This window comes from Lytechinus pictus, chromosome 5, assembly GCF_037042905.1.
Source record: "Lytechinus pictus isolate F3 Inbred chromosome 5, Lp3.0, whole genome shotgun sequence".
Lineage (NCBI taxonomy): Eukaryota > Metazoa > Echinodermata > Echinoidea > Temnopleuroida > Toxopneustidae > Lytechinus > Lytechinus pictus.
This window is the reverse complement of record NC_087249.1, coordinates 1,618,676-1,637,913: the sequence shown is the minus strand read 5'-3', so window position 1 is coordinate 1,637,913 and position 19,238 is coordinate 1,618,676. Positions and strand designations below refer to the sequence as shown.

At 34.6% G+C, this 19,238-nt stretch overlaps 1 protein-coding gene across 1 annotated transcript; it reads left to right on the top strand.

Moving 5' to 3' along the window:
- The first annotated feature begins 1,008 nt into the window (after positions 1-1,008).
- On the top strand, positions 1,009-6,497 carry LOC129260614 (G-protein coupled receptor moody-like). Its single transcript, XM_064099595.1, has one exon. The coding sequence runs from the start codon at positions 2,444-2,446 to the stop codon at positions 3,686-3,688; it is 1,245 nt and encodes a 414-aa protein (XP_063955665.1). The 5' UTR covers positions 1,009-2,443; the 3' UTR covers positions 3,689-6,497.
- The last annotated feature ends 12,741 nt before the right edge of the window (positions 6,498-19,238 follow it).

The window sequence follows — 19,238 nt, the reverse complement described above, 5'->3', positions numbered from 1 at the left end:
TGATTGCAGGATGGTCTTTTTTCGGTAATGAATGTTAATCAGGGAGTAGCCTAGATAGGTCTATTTGGCTTTTGCTATTCCCCCACATCGCATTCATTACCCTGTGTATTTTGTTATTTTTGTTAATTTGTCATTTTACAATATTCATTACTCCTTTACTATGGAATCATTTTGATTGATCTCGATATATTGTATCTTATATGTTTTTTACAGATGTGAAATAAATGAATTTGAATTTAATGACACAGAACGAAATAAACAATATACTGAAGAGTTATATAAGAACGCATCATGATTAAACTTGACAACCGATGATTTCATTTGCATGTTATTTGATTGTATTCAGGGATATTTTTTATCACCACTCTCACTCCCTGTGTTTATAATCTTAACAGCTATTAATCTTTTAATCTTTCATTAAGATAAGTCCCATCTTTATTATAAAAGTAACATAAATTATTAAATATTCTGGAAAGGCTTAACCACCACTGTTATCAAGCTATCGCCCATGATCTCAATCGTTCATAAATTACATTTTATTTTGTTTGTAGTACTATGTTGTCTCTTTGTTATTTTCAAAACGCCTATTGAATCTGTTCTATTGCGTCGTAAATTTAATATGCATATGTGTTTGGGTACGTCGTACAGATGTTCATTTGAACGCATGACAAAAAATCTACATTGCTCATGATCATAATGTTTGCAGCGACAAGAGAAAATAGTTGTCTGACTCGCCTGCCATCTCCCGAGTCCCGGTTTAATTTGCATGGTTAAGATAATATTCATGAATTATTCCCGAAACAATCCTAATCAAGTCAGTCTACATAGCTCACTCCTTAACCCATTTAATATCGATCCAACGCTTTCGTGATTTAACTTCGAGTCCCCCTAGTGTCTCTTAACAGTCAAATAACCTAATTAAACAGTGCGCCATAGTTCTTTATTAATAACCCCAAGCTACGCATCCGAAGCTAAGCATACAGTCATGCATCATACTGATCATGGAGTTATAATAAATCCACTTTTGGCGCGGGGTTTCTTCTCGTGTATGCATGCATGCAAACAAATATTTCATATTCGCTTTACTCCGGAGTTCACCATCGGTTGCTCCATGCAGGTCACACACTTCAATGTATGGTACTTATAAATCACCATGGTAACGTAGGTCTAGTGCAGAATAATAAAAACTTAATCTTTCTAAATGCCTCAATTCTTGGATCCGATTTCTACCAGCATTTGTTTGAGATAGACAAGAGTTAGTTAGAGTTCGCGCTCTCGGTGGATATATTTGATACCTTCGCACCGGGCCGAATTAACCTGTTCATAATGATTTGTTTTAAAATCCTATCAAATATAAAGTAACATTTCTCGAAGGAGGTCTCATCATCTTCGAAATCGAAATTATAAACTCATAGTAATACGACAGGAAGGAAAGGAATTCAGACAGAGTGGTAAAATGGCTGTTATAGGAGCTCATATATCTCTCCAAGTTTCCGCTTTGGAAGTGTAGTTCCGGACGAGTTTTAAACTTCAAAGGCCTAGGCTATATTGTTATATACTTGTTGGAGATCACACGTTACTTAAACCATTGTTATATGAGGGAAAGTGAGGAAGTGGTTCATCCCTTGTAACTAGATCAACAAAATCCATCGACTTAAATCGCTCTTTGTACTGAACTGTTTCGGTAGATGAATATATTTAAAGAGAAGCTCGATCGGCCGAATTTTAGCCTATGGATATTTTCTCTCTCTCCAATCTTGTGGTGCAGACATATTCATCTATACTTGAGTTGCCATTAGTATCGGAAGCGACAAGTTAACCTATTCAACTTTTAATATGCCTTTAAAAGTTCATCAACAGTAGGAATCAAAATTGATTGAGAGAGATTAATAAGGTCATTGGAAGGCTATTCTACCTGTTACTTCTGTTCATTATTTTATTCAACTGGTGTCCTATTTTATATATACTAGCTTCATATTGGCATGCGTTTTATTTGCTCTTCTTCACTCAGAATAGTATTGACTTTATGGGACTGGGAACAGATGGGAAAAAATACAATCAAAGTGGTGCTCAAAGAGCGATTACCAGAGAAATTGAAACTGGGTTTGTATTATTCGGGATGTTTATTTTATGAATTCTAATTGTGTGTGACTCACATATCCAAATATGGTTAAAAAATAATTATTGAAGGTCGGCTCGGACGGAAGGTATAATACCGAATTGAATGGAATTATTTCATACACCGAATCCATACATAAGCGGAACTTTGAGGGGAAATTTGTGAACCCGGATGTGCTCCATTGAACAACTACAAACCCTTTCGAGTCTTGATCATTGCACGGAAAAGTTTGACTGCGTGAAGTTGGTTGGATCGTAATCATATCTGAATCAAGAAGTGGTGGTTACATTAATGTCAGATAATTATAACACATGACTGTCAAAGATGACTACAGCAATGACAGCAATGAATGACTCTTCGACAATGTCGACAACGCTCTCAACATCGACGTCGTTTGTGTCAGAGACAATGGAATATACCGAATGGAACGGATCTTCATATGATATGACTATGAATATGACAACGATTGCGACAACGAAAAAACAGCTTGTATCGGATGCAGAAGCTCTTGTGATGAGTGTGTTCCTGAATGTCATAGCGTTGTTGGGAATCGTTGGAAATTCATTAGTTATCATGAGTGTTGTGTTCTGTCGAAAGTTACAAACAGCAACCAATGTGTTCATTATAGCTCTTAGTGTGACTGATCTCTTGGTCTGTATTACACTACCATTTCAGACGTTTGCTTTAACTTCAACAGATGGCTGGCCCTTACCAGACTGGCTATGTGCCTCTATTGGTGGTATAACAAGTATCTGCTTTGGGGCTAGTGTTCTGCTACTCGTTCTAATCGCCATCAACAGATATTTCGTCATCACCAGACCTCGTAGCACTTGTCGACGATTCTATAAACCTCGTAACCTTTTTCTCATGGTGTCCTCAACCTACCTATACACTTTCATAATGTTCGCTGTCCTACCGATAGTTGATATCGGGAAGTTAGGTTATTCGGAATCCTATCGTATCTGTTCATGGGATGACGAACACGAACTCTCTGAAGTCAACGACATCATCGTAGGGCTGACATTCAGCGTATCGTTCGTCATCATCGTCGTCTGCTACGTCCGAATATTTCTTTTCATCAAGAAGCATCACCGTGCCATGCTCTCTCATAGATCACCAAGTGAAGGAAACGTCGGGATGGAGAATGACTCTACTAGCGCAGATCAAACTGAGACCCAACTACCCTCTACCCCTTCCTCGGTACCTCATAAAAGTCATAATGCAGTAAGTTCTAACATTACAGAAGGACGAAAGACATCAGGTATCCAGACTGTAGTCAACAGACGAGAGGTGGAGATCACCAAGAACCTTTTAATGGTCATTGTATCATTTTTCCTGTGCATCGCACCTTACAGTATCTCCTTGCTGTTACCTGAAGGTCTGTCCCTATCTATATTTACCGGGATACTCCTTATGGCCAATGCTTGCATCAATCCAATTATATATTCCTTCAAACATCCTACATTTAAAGTTGTCATCCGATGTGTTTTCTGCTGTAGGTATGCAGACATTCCAAAGCCTTCACCGACATTAAAGAAACTCTTAAACTTGGGACGTAAAACAACTTAAGAACCTATTTAAGTGATTGTATTTGTGTTGTAATTTTATTGTAATCCAAATCAACTTTGACCAATCACGTGGCATTAATAGTTTAATTATGATAATAATATGCAACATTTATATAGCGCTTAATACAAATGTTTCTAAGCGCTGCATACTATTACCCCGGCTTTAGCATAATTATATTGTAAAGGATAACCTACATAATGTAATTAACATTTTGAATGATGATTAAAAAAATGAAAGACATGTAAATCGTACAGCATTATCATGATTATTCATGATTATGTTGCAGTCCTTCAGCATGACGTACATTATCAGAGTACAGTCACGTGACTGATTTATTGAAGACATATGTTTTAAAACATTGATGTACCCTTGCTTATACTGAAGTCTTTCATTGTCTTTGGTGATAGTTATAGCTTAACATTAAATAAGGGAAGTGTGACTTCGCTGTGTGATCTTGGTGATACAGACGTCTTTGGACAAAACCAAATTCACATGCATTAATGTTTGAAAGGAAAAGCTTAAGATGTTTGGAAGAAACCGAGAAAAAATTAATGAAAGATGTATTATATGTGATAAATGAATTTCAATTAGTATGGATTGAGAGACATTCTCCGATGTGATGAATGAAATGGAAAAGCCGAAAGCATTAGAGGATAATGGTAATTTATTTGCTTTCTATATGATTATTTTCTTTCGTAAAGTATCCCTTTGTTCCAGAAATTCTTTCAGTGTAGGTTGGTTATTAGTTTTTCTTTCTGGGAATCCATCATTCTCAATCTCTATTAAACTTTTTTTTTCTAACAATCATAAACGATACAAACATGGTGGATGAACAAGACTCTCTATCATGGAAATTGTATTCCCGTTGATGGGGTGGTCAATTTGTTTTATCAGCTCTTAAGCAACGTTGGGTCCTCATGATTTTTTAAAATTTATTAATGCTGCCTATCAAACAGCTGGGATTTATTCCTGAACTTATGTTGCAAATCGTTTACCTCATTTTAGAATCAAACGAAATAATATAGTGTTTCAGACTTCTTAACCGTAAGTAAACAAATTATGCCATTACAAGATCTCGCATCCTGGATGTTGCAATGTTGAACTTAGTAAATAAAGTTTACCCTAAACATACACTTATAAAAAGGCATGGGTTTCCATTCCATTATGTCGATATTATCTTGTAGAATAAGATAAACAAAAAAGAGGCCTTACAGATACGTTCATATAATTAACAGGATAGAATTTGATCGGTACACATGTATATTGGCCATAGTGTTTCATGCAGATGATCGTATATAATACTACCGACCTTACACTCGAAAAAAAATGTTGAATAAACATTTGAAAATTTGTAGGAGTGACAACCTTTTCTAATTGTTGCATTTACCAGTTTTAAGTTGTTGGATACAGCTTCATGCAAGGTTGGATATAACATTTGGAAAAGGTTGTGACTCCTCTAACCTTTCAATTACTGATGTAACATTTCATTTTAAATGAGATTACAAATCATTCTCATTCCCATCAACACGGTCAACTAACGTTGATATCAATCTTTGTAGAGTAAAATAATCATTTTAAACAAGCACATATTAATGAATAATTCAATATTTATCAAAGTTTGATATGGTTTATAATTATTGGAAATACACTCTCATCATGATATCAAAAAAGGGGAAAACATAATATCAATCTCATTAAGCACAAGAAAGGACCCTTAGTCGTATTTAAAATCCTGCATAATTGCCACAGGTTGTTGTAGGAGTATAACCAACGGTAGAGCAATATATTATATATGTTTTTGATTTTTCACTCAAAATAATTAAATTGGTACTTAGACAAGATAATTGCCAAACTTTGGATACATAATACCAACGTTCTACCCAATTATTTTTTTTTTTTCAAGAGAGTATACGGAGATGTTGCCATCAACTATGACTACTGTGTGCCTCTCTGTATCCGGTCCCAGGACGGCCATATGTGACGGACATAAGATATACTTTACTTGTGCATACAATCATGTAGATTTATCATTATTGGGTGGCATCCACGTTGGGATATTGAGAACTTGGTAAAGTGGCGGGGATGATTATTTCAATATTGATTCGTTCAATTCGTTTTCACTTCTCATAAGAAGTCAGTATAATTGCATTCTTTTTCATTCTCGTTACATTGCGTCGGTTCATTGCAAAACATAAAATGAACGTTATTGCGACGATTAATTAGCGTGTTTTTTAATAATTTATAAAAGATATTTATGTAGTCTTTAAACAGGGATGATATAAGTGTGAATGAATACATGGTATAACAAAATATGATAAAATATGAAGCATTAAATACTGTCATACTGAAGCTTATCGACGTACAAAAATCCCCTGGCTGCTATTATTTCAAGCTTTCAGCTTACGATAGCTGGCCTCTGCATTTTAAAGTTATTTGTTATTGTTTACATGAATTATGTCTATATTTACTTAACTACGATTATTGTCACCTTTGTAATTTGATCATTATGTATGTTTGATGTTATATAATTGTTATAAATTTGTAATTTTGATTTATTAATGAATGCAGAAATACCTGCTTAAAAAAGAAAAAAAACTAAACACGTTTATTGTTGCGTTCGAAGAACTGATGATACATGAAAACCGGTTTGTAGTGTATATTATACATTATTGTTTATAGTATACATGTACATCATGTTAATAATACTGAAAGACTTCATGTCTTTACTTCGAGAAATTACCGTTATGGTGTTCATATACATAATTGTTATTGCTTTCTTATCTGGAATAAAGAACATATTTTACTTCAATGTGATATTGTAAGTAATGTCTTTTGTTTTATATTATTGCATACAGATTTAATAACTCATAAAAATAATTTTCTTTGTAAGCAGTAGCCGCATTCTGGGAATTAAATAAAACTTCTTGGAGGAAACTACATGACGTTTTATTTATTTCTTTTAACAATCTATATTTTGCATACAATTACAACGAAGACACCTAACATATGAAATGTGGAATTCTGTTAAAAATGCAATCAACTTTATACAAAGAAAATTGCTTTATATCATTTCAATTTTGTAATACATTGAATGGTATTGGTGTCTCCCAATTCCCTATTATAAAGAAGCGCATAAACATGTGGAGTTAATTTCAGACCTGGTTGTTTTGATAAGGCTCTTCGAAAGAAGAGAGGAGAACATAATGAAGAGGAAGAAGAAGAAGAGAAAGAAGAAGAAGAAGAAAAGAAGAGAAAGAAGAAGAAGAAGAAGAAAAGAAAAAGAAGAAGAAAAAGAAGAAGAAAAGAAGAAGAAAAAGAAGAAGAAGTGAGCTATTACAGCAAGCAAAATTATCTCGTTTCTTCAGAAATTTTCTCTTTATGCTTTTAGAAACAAATCTAACACGATCGAAGAGCTAAATGGATTCGACACTGCTTGCCTTAATCGATTTGATAGCAATGATTACCAACCGAACGAAGCCCCACTATTCGATCATTTCTGATTAGATTCACGAGTATTTATCTGACGCCATCGAACAATGAATCACGAATGAAAGTGTGTTGTTTCCTAACGACATTTTAAACAAGATGTACACTACTTTGATTGATCAGTATAGGATGGGTGTAACGAGGAAGAATAGTTAAAGGATAATGAAACCAGTGTAACAGCTTGTATAAATCAGAAAAATGAAAGAATAAGATCGACGAATGTTAGAGTAAAATGTAATGAGTATTTGAATGTCGAGAACACTAGATGCGAACATTGGTCTTTGTTAATATACCCGTACCCCCAAAACATGTATTTTTGCTCATTCTAATGATTGGGCAAACATTTCATGCATCATAATTATAAATTGTGAAAACATGTATAACTGCCTTGTCATAAAAGAAACACCTGGTTTTTCTCCACTTTTCTTTATTTTACTCTTCTTTTTTTATAACTTTCTTTTCTCAACTTGCAAAGACATAGGCGGGGAGAGGAGGGGGTCGCCCCGGCCTGACTCTCTCCTTGTAAGAGTTGATAATAATCCCGGTGGTGTACAGGCTACGTTATTCAAACGTGGTTACACATAATGAAAACACTCTTAGAAAACAAATTAAAGCAACCATTGTTTGTATTTAACCTTGATGATTATTAACCAAAAACGCAATTTTGTAACAGAATATTAGTAACCCGTTCTTCCTGGATTGTTCGTGGAAAGACAACGAACAGACAGACGAAATATTACACAATGTAAAGGGCCGGGGACAGGCTTGTAAAACATGCGTGAACATCAAATATTAAATCATATTTACATGACCCAAAGTCATTTGCAACCATATTCTTTATCCCTCATGCACTGAATAAAGGTAAAATAGAAACAATCAAAAGTGAGTGATTTGGGGGAAATTACAGTCAATCTCTATAAACAACTTCGCTGAATAATGCAATTATGCCGACCTAATTAATGACAGTATGAATACACAAATAATAGATGTAATTATGTTGCATCCATACCATCAACACAGACTGGACAGTCTATTGTATGAATTATCTTTAATATTGACATACCATCGTCGAATCGGATGCAGTTTCGTTAAGAAATTAGCATCTTAATTATGTAACCATGGAGTGAATATAGGCAATCGAATTGTTTCCTTCGCTCACAACTCTTGTCTTTGTCTTAATTGTTCACCATGTCTCAAGAAGAATGGAAACCCAAACAGCGACTGCTGCAAAATGGAAAAACGTAGGTAAATAATATAAAGTGTCGAAATGAATTCATTTCATTATAACCTGTCCTTATTTATCCCTGTATAAAAAATAATATAAAAGTATACAAAGGTAACATCAATCATTATAAATGATTCATCTGAATACATGTATCACAACAGCAACAACAACAAGGGAAAACATAAGGTGAAATTACATGGTTGATGGCGAACAGTAATTGTAAGGTGAGATGACTATCACCGTTTATACATGTACAGTAATTATGTCTATTTACACTGTCTACGTGTTTAAATACCATACCTCCAGACTTAAGAAAATGCCGGGAGAAAATGTCCATAAATCAAACAGTTTGTAGGCGTCAAGAGGATATAAATCTATGCTATATTCATCGAAATCGGGCATATAGGAGGCGGAATAAAAATAAATTGAGGAAGTCTTTAACCGAAATATAAAATCCACAAAATACCGTTGTGTGTACAGCCTGCACCTTATTTTACCGCATCTGGGATTTAGTCACCACAAGTCTCTCTCTTAAAAAAATTGGGGTTTTACCTACTGTGTCGTCATATTATAGTCATTGATATGCCAGATACAGAATTTCTTGATGTCACCATTTTAACAAATCCATTATAATAACAAGTGGAATGCCTCTGGCGGTCTCACCTGCATCACGCTATTCAATATAGCAGCAGTGCTGACTTTGAAAACTACTATAATATCATTATTCACAAAAAACACCATTCATAAAATAATGATACAATACTATGTTCATTGACATTTGACCTTGATCATGTGACCTAAAACTTGTCAGTGATACTTGATTACCCCTAAATCCACATTTTATACACTATATCTATAAACTTTGAAAGTTATGACAGCATTCTAATAATCACCTCTAAAATAGCCAAAGTTCATTGACCTTAAATGACCTTTGACCTTGGTCAAGTGACCTGAAACTCGGACGGAATGTTCAAAGATACTTGATTACTCTTATGTCCAAGTTTCATGAATCAGATCCATAACCTTTCAAAGTTGTGGTGATTCAACAGATACTCCCATTATGGCCAAAGTTCGTTGACCTTTGACCTTGGGCATGTGACCTGAAATGCGCACAGGATGTTCAGTGATACTTGATTACTCTTATGTCCAATTTTTATGAAATAGACCAATAAATTAGTTATGAAGACATTTCAAAAACTTAACCTTAGGTTAAGATTTTGATGATGATCCCCCCAAAATGGTCTAAGTTCATTAGCCCTAAATGACCTTTTAGCTTGGTCATGTAACCTGAAACTCAGACAGGATGTTCAGTAATACTTGATCAACCTTATGGCCAAGTTTCATGAACTGGGTCTATATACTTTCTAAGTTATGCTGTCATTTCAAAAACTTAACCTTCGGTTAAGATTTGGTGTTGACGCCGCCGCCGTCGGAAAAGCGGAGCCTATAGTTTCACTCTGCTATGCAGGTGAGACAAAAATCAATTGAAATCGATGTCTACAATCTGAGCTTGGTGCTGAAGACAAGGATCGGGGGGGGGGGGGGTGGGCCTTCCCCTGTAGATCAATTTTGTTTTTGTTTTCTTTGCCAGTATTTTTAACAAGACAATGTTCCCGCGAGTGTTGCTATTTTTTCAGTTTGGTTTCACAATTTGGCCCGGAACCTACTATAACCAGTTGGCCTGCAGCCTCTGGCCCTTACTGAGAATTAGCATCATTTATATATATATATTCGGGCTACTTCATGATCCGTCATTATTATATATTTTTTGAAAGAACATTAAAGGACAAGTCCACCCAAACAAACAGTTGATTTGATTAAAAAGAGAAAAATTTAGCAAGCATAACCGAAAATTTCATCAAAATGGGATGTAAAACAAAAGGTTATGACATTTTAAAATTTTGCTTAATTTCACAAAACAGCACATCCTGGTCGATATGGAAATGAGGGGACTGATGACATCACTCACACATTATTTCTTTTGTATGTTATTGTATGAAATATGAAATAGCTTTCTTTCATTGCCATGTGAAGAAAGTTATATTCCTACGTACCTGAACATGTGGAATTACCATTGTTTAACATTATGTGGTTCAATCAAGGCCCTATTGTCAAATCTGTAGAAATTAAAATATTGTATAATTCAATCAATCAAAACAAAAGAAATAGTCAGTGAAGGCCACCATCGACTCTCTCATTTGCATCGGACCACAATGTGCATAATATACGATTTTGTGAAAAATAAGCGAAACTTTAAAATTTCATAACTTTCTTATTTTACATCCTATTTTAGTGAAATTTTCAGCGTTATGCTTGCTGGATTTTTCTACATTGATTCAAATCAAAGATTTTCTAAGGGGGAGTTGACCTTTAAGGTAATAATATTGCTCATAATTTTCCAAAGAGGGATTCGCAAGCATGCGGCAACCTTGGAATACTCCATCAACAATAACAGTATGACTAGAAAATAAGAGATCTACTAGTATACTATTCAGCTCATAACTACTTGAGTGGAAATTAAATTCATGATGCATCGGTAAGCTGATTTCTTTGACGATATACGGCGCCACATATAGGATTATCATCATCATGAAGCCTATACTATAATTCAATGATTCAAATCAAAGATTTTCTAAGGGGGAGTTGACCTTTAAGGTAATAATATTGCTCATAATTTTCCAAAGAGGGATTCGCAAGCATGCGGCAACCTTGGAATAACCATCAACAATAACAGTATGACTAGAAAATAAGAGAGCTATAATATTCAGCTCATAACTACTTGAGTGGAAATTAAATTCATGATGCATCGGTAAGCTGATTTCTTTGACGACATACGGCGCCACATATAGGATTGTTTTAATCATCATCATGAAGCCTATACTATAATTCAATTTCAATTTAATTCAATTCAATTCAATTCTTTATTCCATTTCCATTCAAAACAAAATACAAAGTAATATAAAGTAATACAAATCAAGTACAATTTTACAGACGAGCATTCTTACTTTGTAAAACAAAAAACAGTATTATATTGAGCATAAATGGAAATGAGGGGGTCCACTAAAAAGCAAAGCTTGTAAAGTGTGGATCCCCTTGGAAATGAAGAAAATATAGTCGACTTATTCATATATGCGTATATATGCAGGAAAGAAAAAAGAGAAGGAACTAAAAGGTCTAAATCATATTGATGTAAATGATGTAAACATAATTACTGAACAAACATTGACAAATGCAAAGCTATTCACACAAAGAGGTCTTCGCTGTGAAGTATATGCTGCGCAATAACAGACAGAAGAAAAACCAGAAAGAGAGAGGGAATGACAAGACATAGAAGACAAGAAAAAACAAGAGACAGGACAGTACAAGACAAGATAATAACATAATAAATATTTTTTTTAAAGGAGGAAAAGTCAGAATGGGGAAGGGCGGACCACAAACCAGCTTGATCTGGTGAAGTAACAAAATATGATATAAGTGGACAATATAAGATGAAAATAGATAAAACAATAAAAATAAAAAATGTAAGGATGATAATCAAGATAATGAAGTGTTAGTTCCGTTGCGAAGAATTATAGGAATGAAGCAGGATAAGTTTGAGTTTACGTTTGAATGAATTTAAAGAGACACTGTCTTTAACATTATTAGATAGGGAGTTCCAGAATAAGTTAATGAAAGTCTCGAGTCTCTACGTATATAACCCGGTGAAAAATCAAATCATGATGAGAAAGTTCACCCGGATATTACGTTCATTTTATAAGAAACGGAAATACTAGTACTCCGTAAGAGGTGCGGGTTGGTGAAATTTGGACAATATTTTGATTACAGACCCAATCATATTTTGGACATGATCAAATAATCTAAATATACATGGAAGCTGTATATTGTATCGTGTATTTTGTTTAAGCTTGTTGATCGAAGCTTGTACAGTGCCGCTTCCTTGATGATCGCAATTTGACGACAATTATCTTCCAAATTAAATAATTACGAATTGGTTTAAATTATTAATGACGCGTTCCTCTGACTTTTGACTGGCGTACAGACGGGGGGGGGGGGAGCAGGAATCCCCAAATGTTTCACGACCAAGAAAAAAGGAGAGAGGGAGAAAGAAAGGCAAAGGACAGGAGAAAGGGTGAAGTGTGATATTTTTAAAATTTCTTATTATAATCTGTAAAAATCTTTCACAAAATACGATTTTGGTATCAAAAAATCATTTTTTGCACCGTACACCATGGCTGGTCCCCCTCAAATCTTTAATATCATTATGCCACTGATGAATTCCATGATATTAGATGACAGTCAAGACAGTGGTATATATGCATAAGGCCTATGTTAGTGAAGCAAATAATTTCCCTCAATAATTTTTTTATTTTCATCAACTCTTCAGAGAGACAAACCACGATTGTAATAATAAACACCCCCGATCCGTGATGGCAATTTGATGGATTTTAAGCTATACATGGGAAATACCTTGGTCAAAACAAAGCAATAAACATATTACATTAACAGTTATGAATAGGATGCTGTGATGATGATGTTATGATATAGGACCATCAATTACCTTGTTATCAGGCGCGGATCCAGGGGAGTGGCACAGGGGGCACGTGCCCCCTTTTGAGAAGCAAAATTAAAATTTGTAATGTAAAAAAGCCATTAAAACAGAGGTGTGACCCCTGAAGACCTTTTTTTTTTGCTTGTCTAATTTTTTCGGGTACGAAATATCCTTAATTAGTGGTTGAAAACCCTTTTATTTTTGGCTTGTCAAAATTTTCCTCCGAAAAATTTGCCCCCCCCCTTTGGATAATCCTTGATCCACCCCTGCTTGTTATTTCTACTATATGAGTCTCGTTATAATCATAATGTGTTTATAATCTAGAATAAAGATAAACAGGGTCAAAGAATATACACTATATCGTGTCACTTTTATTTCAGATCTCATCAAATCGAAATTGTGGGTTTGATTACCCGCCAGGTAAAAATCCATTAAAATATCATTTGTGTATTCGTAGGGGTTCTGAGTGACCTGAAACTGATTGACAACAATGAACATCATCATCAACATCGTGATTCAGAATCCCTTTTTTGCCTGGATTGGAAACCATTTACATAACTGAACCCGGTAACTGAATTGGCTACCCATCGTAAATAAAACGTCATTATTGTTTGTTCTTATGCTGATAAGTTAAATTGATTTTTTTTCAATAAAACATAGAATGGGGATATATTACCATGCAATTGCGAAAGAGAGGAAAAGGAGAGAAGGAAAAGAAAAATAATGAAAACAGAAGGAGATGATGAAGATGATGAAGAAGGTGAAAAAGAAGAAGAAGAAGAAGAAGAAGAAGAAGAAGAAAGAAGAAATAAAGAAGAAGAAGATGAAGAAGAAGATGGAGGAGAAGAAGAAGAACAATAAGATGATGATGATGAACAAGAAGAAGAAGAAGAAGAAGGAGAAGAAGAAGGAGAAGGAGAAGAAGAAGAAGAAGAAGAAGAAGAAAAGAGAAAAGGTTGCAGGGGTTACCACAAAGTCAAGCTATGCTTATAATGGCAACCCCTGCAACCTTTTTAAATCTTTATGTTATAGAAAATACAACCTTGTTCTTATTTTTTGTAAATGTTTATTTTGTTATGTATTTTGTATAATTTATAAAAAAAGTTGCCGGCTAGATGAAAATAAAAAGAAGAAGAAGAAGGAGAAGAAAAAAAGGAGATATATGTTACAAGTAGAAGAGCTAGGTCATCCCTAGATGTAATTATTTGATTTAAATTCAGAACTCTGACGTCATCAACACTGGCCATTCCCTGTTCATTATAGCTTGTAATGTTTAACACGAATATCATATAATGCCCCACAAATTATATGGTTTATTTTCTTTCATACGCTATTTCAATTTTCAATTCAAATAAACATTTATTTTCTTCCATTTTAACAAGATATCGATTTACAATTATAATCCATACAAAATCATTTATCAAAAAAGACTGTAAATGTATAAAAGATTTGTTAACAGAAGAAGGCATAATTCCCTATAAAGCAAAAAGCTTGTGGCGGGATATGCCTGTAAAAAATACAATACAAATACAAAACGAGAAAGGCTATAAGAAAGGGAAGAAAGAGAAAGGCAAGGGAAGGGATATTTGAAATATAACGCGAAATTTTGATATAATTTATAATTTTCTTAATAAAAAAATAAATCAATAAAAGTATGCATTGCTCTATAAATGAAGATTCCTTTATAATAAACTCTTTTATAACTTGATAAAAGACTTTGCCTCAAAGCGTTTTGGCCTAATTTCCAGCAATATTGATACACCCCTTTAAACACAAAACTAGCTATTTTATGTATGAATATTTGATACTGAAAGTATATGGTGTTCCATTTTTTCTATTATAAAATTGGCCTGATTCAAAATGGATGAGAATGGGAAATTAAAAAAGGAAACCATTAGATGTACCCACGAGTTGTCATAGTAACCGATTGAAAAAAAAATGCACGCGGCAATGCTAAAGAATGGACATGAAATATTTATGAAGAATTCAGTATTACTGAAGATGAAAACAAAATTGAAAAAATGAAAGGGATTAAGTCTCGGATCATGTCAGTGAAAAGTATGGTACAAATAAGAATGTCACACAATTATGTGCTAAATGTTATTTTTAAGTTTACGATACTCTCTGATTTTTTAAATTTAAACCCCTTTTTATTGAAGAAAACTGTGAATTTCATTTGATATACGAGCGAAGTATGATTCGAAGCCTATTAATATAATTACAATTTTGCATTAATTTTGACATTTATATTAACCACATGAAAAAAAAAACACAACCGAATATGCATGTATAACGATGGAAAAGCAGTAGAAAATATACAACTGCTACTACTAGGGGGAGGGTGCAGGGAGGGGGAGTCCCCCCCCCCCCCTTACGCGCGAAGCGCGAAGTTTTCGATGTCTCATCAAATTCAAATCAAAAGAAGAAGTCTCTTGCGTCTCTAGTCCCAGAATTTAACTGAAATGCTGAGATGAAAAAATCTTTGTTTTTGAAAGAATTTATGAGCACCCCAAATATGGAAAAGATTGAGTAATTTGATATAATTTCTCTTTCTGCGCGAAGCGTGGAAGCTAACATATTTTAGAAATTTGAGAACCGAAGTTGTATAAAATTCCTTCCTTGCTCAGATCAGATTTGATAGCAAAATATTTAGCCACATTACACTCGCAAAACAGAGTAGAAGACACTTATGCGGGGAGGAAATATTCCTTCCCGCGAAATTTCTATTTTTTTTTCTGAAAATCAACCTGATCTAACTTGGATATTTAGAATACGATGAAAATGAGCTCAAATTGTGAAAGGGATAATGCAAGCTTTACAAGGAATTTCCTTTCCCATGCACGCGAAGCACGGAAACCTGACTCTTTGATCTGTTTTTGAAGAAGAAAAATTGTGCAATTTGTTCATATTAAGACCACTTAAAATATTGGGCAACATATACTGCCCACTGTCATGACTGTGCTGGGTAATGTATGTTGGTAAACAAATATATATTCTGGGCAATTATTATCCAATTGAGGAAATTTATTATCCAATTATTAGTTTTTAATAACAAAAATGGGCAGACTTTAACCAATAGTTGTGTGGATAGTAGCTTGCCCTGGGTTGGTTAAAAGTTGGGCATTTTTTGCCCAAATATTAAGAGTGAGTGCTTCCTTTTGTGTGATTAAGAAACTTCAGAAAAATCAATTATTTCAAATTAATGGCGCAAAACAAGACAAGAGATGGAGCCCCTATTTAGCCATAGGCCTACTTTTGTATATAGCACGGCACGAATTTAATTCCTGCCCCCTTGAGCAGATACTTGCCAAAAATCAGTTGCTGAAAGGCAAAAATAGCATATGAAGAGCTCACTTGCAAAAGGGGTTAGGTCCATTTTTCATCAAATTTAATTTTTATGTCTTAATGTATAGATTTTTAGTAGCTCTATAAGATGATACCAAATAAAAGTTGAAATTCCTATTAAAAAGTGAACTAAAATGGCAAAGTAAAATCACCTTTTTTCAAAAGGGGTAAGGTCCACACATAATTTTTTTTGAAAAGAATATCTTAAAAAATATGAAGACAGGTAGAATTTTTAATACCCAATGATATGTTCTAATGGTATAGGGGGTATCATGAAAATTCAGTTTCGCACAAGAATATTGCAATATGGGAGAATTAAAAAAATGATTTTCTTGGAGTGGACCTAACCCCTTTTGCAACTAAACTCTTCATATGCGGACTCAGGAGTGGCGGCAGTGTTCACCCGCTCTAACCAGAAGAGCGGAAATTTTGTGTCGATGCACTAAAAAGATACTTTTCATGTTTTAAACCAATGTATACTCTATTTCTGGCAAGAATAGTCGCATAGCCGAGGAGGAGAAAAACGGAGTAGAAAAGGGGTGTGGGAAACAAACGGGAAAGGCATTTTCGATATATTAGGCTTTAACACTCAAAACAAAGAAGAAGAAAAAAAAAATTGTATGAAGAGAGAGAAGAACGTCTCGTTTAGGCTTTTATTCTTTCGACAAAAAATAAGGAAAAACAGGAAAGCTACATCCTTCTTTCCTTCTCTTCGCTTTTTAATTTATCCTTTTTCCCTTTTTTATTCTTTTTTGGGGGGACGTTGGGGGGGGGGGGCGACCGCCCCACCGTTCCCTGGCTACGCGCCTGTACTACTACTACTACTACTACTACTACATGTACTACTATTTCTGTTAATCCAGGACATATAAAACACATCAATTAATGATTTCAAGTAGTCATACAGTTTGAATAATGGTGTTGGGTTAAAGCAATTAAACACCACCAAGCACAGTATTTATATAGTTTTCCAAGACTGTTAGGGATCTTTACCATACCGTACTTCTCCGGTACTTCTTTAGTAATACGATGATCTTATTTTTTCTAATAAACCCAAATCTGTTTTGGGGTCTATATTTCACTCAGCTTAATTTATCATCTGACCATTAAAATCCATTAACATTCAACATCTTTACTTTAAAGCTCCAATACCGTTGAAATGTTAAAACAATATAGTCGGTGTCTGAAATGACCATGGACACCATATCAGGTGTTAAACATACGCATTGAAGTTTGAACGTATCACCAAATAAAGATGCAAATAGGTGTTAAGATTACACCGTGAATTTTAGACTGGTGTAAAATGCTCGGAGTAGACTCCTAATGGTGTATCTACCACTGTTTTGCATGCTTGCATCACGGTCCCTCCAGCTCTCATACAGTTGGCCTACCCCGTGGCGAATCACTGCTCTGTGAAGCCAATGACTTTGCCACCGTCCTAATGAAACAACCTTCACTAATGAACACGACAAGAAGATTTGAAACCAAGACACCATTAATGATAATATATAGATTCTCAGGATGGGCAGGGCTGGTGTAAATGATGCTTCATTTTAAGCTAAGCGATTCACTGTTGCAATGTTCCCATGAGACCATATCGATACAGGGATCTTTCACACTTAAAGGGAGAGCCCATCCTCTTATCATTACATTCTTAAAGGTCGCTAGTCTACCCCAACAAAAATTATTTGAAGTGAATAAAAAAAAGAAGAAGCTAAAATTCATCAATATAAGATTTAAGAAGTTATGACATTTAAACTTTCACTTATTTGACCCAACATCCCAAATGAACCCACAGGTGGTATATGATGTAACTCATGACGTTACAAACTCGATGTTAAGTTCTTTTCATCATGATTCATTTTTTTCCATCAATCATTCACTTGGTTTGATTTTTCATGGAAGAAGTAAAATCATCAGTATATGAGTGGAGTTTCTCATCTCTCACATCAAATTTCTTATTATTCAATAAAACATTTAATATGTTGGAAAAGCAAAATAAATGTTAGAATGTGTAATATATTGACTCCCTGTATTTGCGCACTCCTGTTCATTATGAGCAAAGAACTGTTTCATGAGCAACACAAATCCATTTTGCATCCAATTTTATACTTGCCTTATATGTTTTTTTGTTCACATCAACGTTGGTGGACCGTTTTAGAGCCTTTGAATTGGGAAGCAATAATAATTATTACCTTTCATTGGAAGTCAGTAGGAATTGAAAGCCCAAATGAAACTAAATTGACATGGCCTTTAAGAGCCTATATACCAATCAGTTTGGGACTAAATTTTTGAAATGATTGATAGTTTTGGATATAGGGTCCTAGTACTGAGAATTGTAGAGTTACAGAAAGCATATACGTGCAAAGTAGAGTGAGATCAAATGAAATAGAATGTAGGTCAGGGTGAACAAAATAATTTTTTTTTTTTTTTTGGGGGGGGGGGGGGGATCCAGACCCTTCCTGTCATATTTCATGAGTATACGCCACTGAGTGGATTTGGACAAATTATGCATCCAAAGTAGAACCAAGAAAGATTTACCCTTGCTAGGGGGTAGGCAGTTATAGGGGCGGATTTTGATGACGAATCTGAAAAATACATACAATCCTATATCACTTCCTTCCATTCCTTTAACAACAAATTTATTCATTCTCTGGTTGTTCTCAGTGACGGATCCATTGGTGTATGGCGCCCCATGAAAAAAAAATGAATAAAATCTGGAAAACGACGAAGAAACATAGGTGGCCGGGGTGGGTGATTGGAGTGATGACCTTTATTTTTTTAAGAGAAAATTTATGGAAGATTTCCCCCCCCCTAAAAAATGTTGAGTAGGCCCGACGTTTTTATTTTTATTTCTTGCATTTCAGATTCCCCTTCCCCCCTAGATGTCAAAGCAGGATCCGCCACTGGTCGTTATTTTGCTCAACTTAACACGACATACAGGT